Below are 6906 nucleotides of genomic sequence, written 5' to 3'. Positions count from 1 at the left end.
TTATTGTTATTATTATTGTATTTATACCCCTCCTCCCCCCGAAGGCTAGAGGCGGCTTACATAATCCCGTCCCCTAATAACCATAAATTAACAATATCCAATAAATTGTTGTAATAGCAGATATCCAGGGGCCACCTGGAGCTTGGCAACCCTACCCTTGGCCCATCAACTTCAGTCCTCTCTACTCAGACTGGCAGCAGGTCCACAGGTTCAGAGACAGAGGTCTTTCACATCACCTGCTACTTGGTCTTTTAAAAAGAGACACCGGGAGTTGAACCTGGGAGCTTCTGCATGCCAAGCAGAGGCTCCACCACTAAATTCTACCGAGCTGGGATCTGGACTAGCTTGGTTCCTCCCTGTTCTTCGCACGTGACAGATCTACCCCTTAGCATGTCTTCCCTTTAAAGGCTTCTACAAAACTATTACAAGAAGAAAGTAAGTCCAGGTTGGCGTATGCTTTATTCTTCTGTGTATCCACCGTATACAAGAGACCATGGTGGCATACAACTCGGATAAAATCTTGCCCTTGCCATAGATCAGTGCACTGATAGATGGTAACTCCGCAATCTGTATGGCATTTTTATACTCCCCCATGCAAAAGGAAATGGAGGTGGCCACGGCTTCCCCCAGCTGTTCCTGCCTCTGGCTGGTGGTCCATCCCTCCTTTGCTTGCTGGGCACCACAGCTGGGATGGCACTTGGTACAGCAAGGAGAGGAGGAGGAATGGGTAGAAGATGCTACAGGTGCCTCAGGGGGTAACTGAAAGATACGATGGGGCTTTTTTAGTGGGCACCCCACTGGCCTAAAGTTCACCTCCAAATTTCCAGCTTCCTGTCTTAAACAAACAACTACAGAAACAGCAACTTCTTTGTTCTCTCGCTACAGCCAAATGGATTCACTGCCCAGCCAGGAGTCAAGAAAACGTGGGCAAAATTCCGCTGTATGGGGTCGGCCTCCCAAGGCCAGCCAGGTACTAAATGCAGCTAGATCACTGCCACAACGGGAGCTGGCATCTTGGTTTCCAACTGAGACGTAAAGGATTTCTGCCGCAGGCCTGTTTTCAAAATCCCACACTTGGAAAAGCATCCCTTAGTTATCTTCGGTGTATGCAGTAAGTCCGCAGGATGGTGGTGCTAGGCCTTCACCACATGGAGATCAACATCTGGCAAGTGTTGGAGGACATCCAGAGCAGCTCCACCAGCCGGAACTGCAAATAACCGAAGACGAAACCAGAGAAGACGTCGGTGACGTGATGCCGTCCGACCATGACCCGAGAAAGTCCCACCAAAAAAGCCCAGAGGACGAGCAAGATCCGAAGCGGGACAGCTAAGACCAGGTGGCTGAGGAAGAACTTGGACACCATGGCAGCCCGACTGGCATGTCCGGCAGGAAAGGCATAGATGTCCATGGTCAGGTAGTCCAACAGGCCTGGGCTGACATCGTAAGGCCCTTTCCGCTTTGTCAGCTTCTGTAAACCAGCAACGATGAGGATGTCCAGGAACAGGGCTGGAGAAGAAAAGGGGAGGGAGGGGAGGAAGAAGAACATCAGAGAGGTGAGCTGTGGAAGGCAGACCAAGAGCCACTGGGCAACAACATGCCTCTGTTGATGGTGGTGTGTCCACTTGCGTTGACTGGGTCAATGTGACATTATATCATATTGCAATCCATTATCCGGGGGGGGGGAAACTGTGGCTCTCCAGATGTCCATGGACTGCAATTGTAGTCCATGGACATCTGGAGAGCCACAGTTTGCCCCCCCCCCGGCTTCACTGCGCTTCAGCCGCTTTGGGTATGAACGGCCAAAACAGCCGCCGAAGCACACAATCTTAGTCAGAATGGTTCTCGGTGAGGAGGAGGATAGAAGGAAAAGAGAAATGGTCCATATCTGACATTTGGGCCTCCCTTGGTAGGAAACTGCTCTTGAAAGAATACACAGCTTCCCTCCCCCACCCCGTCTCCTGATTTCTTTTTCCTGCGACTGTTTTTGTCTGCACAGGATTTAGCCAAGGCATGTGAACAGAACCAGTGGGGTGTAGAGGTGACCTGAGTTCAAGTTCCCACTCAGGCCTTGGAAGCTTGCTGGGTCAGATTGGGCCAAGAGCATCCTACCCCACAGGGTCGTTGTGAAGATAAAATAGGGGAGAAGAGAATGGCGTAAGTCACCTTGGGCCTCAGTGGAGAAAAGGGGTGGGGTGCAAACGAATGGACTTTAATTGAACAACCCTAAACAGAACCTGGAAGTTGTCAGCTTTGCCCTGGCCAATGACCTTTCAACCCGCAGCCTGCTTTTGAACTGAGCAAGTACTGAGGAGTCAACAACAGGGCCTCCCCCGCAGACTCTCTCCTGGCAAATGAAAGAGACTTTGGAATGCCTGTCAGGGGTGGCCAAACTGTGGCTCTCCAGATGTCCACGGACTACAATTACATTGTAGTCTGAAAAGCTTTGCCCATGAGGCTGGGAGTTCAATCCCAGCAGCCGGCTCAAGGTTGACTCAGCCTTCCATCCTTCCGAGGTCGGTAAAATGAGTACCCAGCTTGCTGGGGGGTAAACGGTAATGACTGGGGAAGGCACTGGCAAACCACCCCGTATTGAGTCTGCCATGAAAACGCTGGAGGGCGTCACCCCAAGGGTCAGACATGACTCGGTGCTTGCACAGGGGATACATTTACCTTTACCTTTACAATTAGCATGCTGGCAGGGGCTCATGGCAATTGTAGTCCACCCCTGGCAGTTAGTGCATCAGCAGAACCCTCTCCTTATCACAGATCCCAGTTTCCCATGCTCCTTCGCATAACACATGGCTAGGGTTGCTGGATCCCCACTGGCATGGGCTGGGGAAGAGGGCTGTGATTGCCAGATCCAGGCTGGGAAATCCTGGGGTTTTTTGGATGGAGCCTGGGGAAGACAGGATGCTCAGTAAGGTACAATTCCACAGGGTATCCTTTCCAAAGCAGTCACAGAATCACAGAATCATAGAGTTGGAAGGGGCTATACGGGCCATCTAGTCCAACCCCCTGCTCAATGCAGGATCAGCCCTAAGCATCCTAAAGCATCCAAGAAAAGTGGGTATCCAACCTTTGCTTGAAGACTGCCAGAGAGGGGGAGCTCACCACCTCCTTAGGCAGCCTGTTCCACTGCTGAACTACTCTGACTGTGAAAAATGTCTTCCTGATATCTAGCCTATAGCGTTGTAGCTTAAACCCATTACTGCGTGTCCTCTCCTCTGCAGCCAAAGGAAACAGCATCCTGCCCTCCTCCAAGTGACAACCTTTCAAATACTTAAAGTCGTTTTCTCCAGGGGATCTGATTCCTGTAGCCTGAAGATGAACTATAAGTCCCACCTGGAAGCCGGCATTCCGAATGTTTGTTCATGCATGAGAATCTGTAGCTTATGTAGCCTAAGGACCGTGCTGAGGATCCTTAGGGAGCTTTGGTTGTGTCTTGGCTCTGGGGAAGCAGCAGGGAGCACAGTGCCAGGCCATTAGGTGTTCCCACAGCTCAAAGTGTTGTGTCCCCCTCCCCGCCCCCTCCCGACGCCCCCCATGTTCCTTGCCTGCTAATGAGCATGCGGGGATCTTCACAGTTCTGTTGGTGTCAGCGCAGTTCTCAGAAATAGATACGAGCCGCACTGTCACTCCAAGTGGCGCCGTCACTCTGGCTCGTGTTCCTCTGCAAACTGATCTGACCTACATACCAAGATGGACCTAGGCGGGCGATGGCCTGCCGAAAACAGGGCCGGAACTGTTCCCTTCAACGCCTGAGGGTTGGGCAGTACTGTCTCTCCACAAGGCTTGGCGAGCAACCATTCTCAAAAAGTGACCCAACCCACAGGAGTGATGGCCTTGTTCTAGAGCAGGGGTAGTGAAACTGCGGCCCTCCAGATGTCCATGGACTACAATTCCCATGAGCCCCTGCCAGCGTTCGCTGGCAGGGGCTCATGGGAATTGTAGTCCATGGACATCTGGAGGGCCGCAGTTTCACTACCCATGTTCTAGAGGCTACAGGGGGTCCTCCAGGCTTTATGAACGGCTCCTCAACAACATGATCCAATATGGTGGATACGTTTCATTGTCATCACCCATTATCCCCTACAATGCTGGGGAGCCTTGTCAGTTTCTGAGGAACAGCAATAACACTCACCAGGTGTTGCCAGTTCCCTGTGTTCCTCCTAGGGACACCAGTCCCCAGGTAAGACCCGGGGGATTTTCTGGAATTACTAAAAAGATCAGCTCCCCTGGAGAAAATGGCTGCTTTGGCTCGCATTATACAACACTGAGGTCTCTCTTGATCCCAAATCCCACCCTCTCCTGGCTCCACCCCCAAAGTCTCCAGGTAATTCCCCACCCAGAGCTGGCAACCCTAGTTATGTTCCTTGAGGCCCTTCAAATCAGCTCTGGAAACTCACCCTAAAGGCACTTTCTCTAAGAAACATATAGATGATGGAGACACGAATTATCTTAGTTTCTGCTTTTGCGCATCTGGGCTAATGAGAAACTCATCCCCATGAAAATATTCATTCCGGTATTAGAACTAAGAACACACATTCATACACACAATTGAAATTTAATTTCTTTTGGTATCTTGGAGCTTCCATGCTTGGGAAACTGGCCTCATTCTTTCTTGTTCTGGCAACCTCAAGGGAGCCTCCTTCTAATTAGAATCCTGCAGCTTGGTGTACTGGTTAAGAGCGGTGGCTTCTAACCTGGAGAAATGATTTTGGTTCCCACTCCTCCACATGCAGCCAGCTGGGTGATCTTGGGTCAGCCACAGTTCATCTTCCTGGTTTCTGTGGAGTCCCATTTGGGATCTGCGTCTTCACAGAGCCCTGCCACAGAGGAGGCGCTGTGGTAGGGGTTAGCGCTCTCCCCTCAGTTCTCCTTCTTGCTGCCAGAACAGGTACGGCAATCTATCAGCAGCAGCCCACAGTGAGGAAGGAGGGAGGGCTGTGTGACTGCACAGAAGACCATTTGATGAGCAACACAGGTAAGTGCAACTCTGTTTTCTCTCAGCCTCATCTACCTCACACGGTATCCATTGTGGGGAGCGGAAAGGTAGGTGATTGCAAGCCACTTTGAGACTCCTTCAGGTAGTAAAAAGCCGCATACAAAAAATAGTTCTTCTCATCTTCTTCAGTCCATCTAGTCTAGCATTGTGCTTCAAAGAGAAGCCAGCCAAGTAGCTCGGGATGGCATCCCCAGTAGCCAACATTCAGAGAAATTCTGCCTCCAGTCATGAAGGTTCTATTTAGCTCTCCTGGCTGATAGTAATTGAGAAACTGAGGCTGCAGCCCTCGGTACGCTTTCCTGGAAGTAAGCTCTGTTGAATAAAATTAGATGAATTTGCTTTGGCCTTCTTCTGAATCTCCCATGAATTCCATTCCGTTTAAAAGCCACCTAAAATAGAACCTGTCTCCACACATTATCAGTGATCTTATCTTGCACACACACACACTTTCATTTGTATTATTCAACTGATGAAATTGTAAGTCTTCTGGCAGGCCCCCTTTGTTCTGCTTGAATCTATTTTTTCCCCCACACACTGCCTAGTTCCCTGCATTGATTTCCCAGCCAGCAAAAGGTTCCCCCACTTCATTTCTGCATGTCAGAGATAAAAATGCATTCTATTCTCTGCTCCTGAGGAACTGTCTCCTCTAACTTTCAACAGTCTACTCATTCCAGCAATTACTCTTGCCAACTTAATTTCTATGCCTCAGGTTGGCTGTAATGGCACAGAAGCGCGCCAGTTTTAAAAAAATAATAGTTTTCTTCTTTTGCTTTACATCCCTTCCCATCCAACCATCTCCTACAGTTCCTGGGTCACTGCCCCATGCATCACCCAGGGACTGCGAGCCAAAATGTGAAGATGGTAAGTATGTGATGGAAGTGCTGTCAAGTCACAATTAGCTTACAGCAACCCTGTAGGGTAGCGATCCCCAACCTGTGGGCCGCGGACCACATGTGGTCCTTCGACTAATTGGAGGTGGGCCCCGAAGGACGCCTTCTCCCCACCCCGGCCCTTTACTTCATCCCCCCCAGCCCTTTACAACAGTGGTCCCCAACCTTTTTATCACTGGGGACTACTCAACGCCGGGGACCACTCAACGCCTTTTACTGAGGCCCGGTGAGGGGGGGGGTAGTTTACTCCTCTACTCTCAACCACTGCCCTAGCGCTCTCTGATCGCTATGGTAATGTTTAAACATCCCTTCAAAATAAGATACAGACACGGCACAACAATGAAGTGTGTTGTAAAGGGCTGGGGGGGATGAAGTAAAGAGCCGGGGGGGGGGAGAAGGCGTCCTTCGGGGCCCACCTCCAATTAGTCGAAGGACCACATGTGGTCCGTGGCCCACAGGTTGGGGATCGCTACTTTACAACACACTTCATTGTTGTGGTGTGTCTGTATCTTATTTTGAAGGTATGTTTAAACATTACCATAGCGATCAGAGAGCGTTAGGGCAGTGGTTGAGAGTAGAGGAGTAAACTACCCCCCCCCACCGTGCCTCAGTAAAAGGCGTTGAGTGGTCCCTGGTGAGTAGTCCCCAGTGTTGAGTGGTCCCCAGTGATAAAAAGGTTGGGGACCACTGCTTAGGCAGCCTTTTAAAACATTTTGACCGTGGAGGTATCACTGACGGCTTCAAGGTACCAGGAAGTGATGTCAGGTGACCACACCTCCCTGACAAGCCCCTCTCCAGAAGGGAGAGGAGCCTTGGGCCACCAAGGTTTAAATGGCTCCTCCCCATCCCACCCCCTCCAGGTCCATCATTGGCCATTTTGGGAGAGGGTGGGTTACCTTGCCCAAATAAGGGTAGATGTTTTATAATTTTAAAAACTTGTTTTTCGCAGCATGGGAGGGCTCTCCCCAGCTGCTATTCTGAAACAGCGGTACCACTGATGCGGCGGTACCA

General features: G+C 50.6%; 1 protein-coding gene across 1 annotated transcript in view; it reads right to left on the bottom strand.

The window, feature by feature from the left end:
• Positions 1–440: 440 nt before the first annotated feature.
• Positions 441–6906, bottom strand: part of PLPP7 (phospholipid phosphatase 7 (inactive)) — a 28456-nt gene continuing 21990 nt past the window's right edge. Inside the window, exon 2 of the mRNA XM_077305869.1 lies at positions 441–1506. Within this exon, the coding sequence (XP_077161984.1) occupies positions 1142–1506 (365 nt within the window). The 3' untranslated portion in view covers positions 441–1141. The remainder of the gene's footprint in view (positions 1507–6906) is intronic.

Source organism: Paroedura picta, chromosome 12, assembly GCF_049243985.1.
Source record: "Paroedura picta isolate Pp20150507F chromosome 12, Ppicta_v3.0, whole genome shotgun sequence".
Classification (NCBI taxonomy): Eukaryota; Metazoa; Chordata; class Lepidosauria; order Squamata; family Gekkonidae; genus Paroedura; species Paroedura picta.
This window is presented reverse-complemented; position numbering and strand designations above follow the sequence as displayed.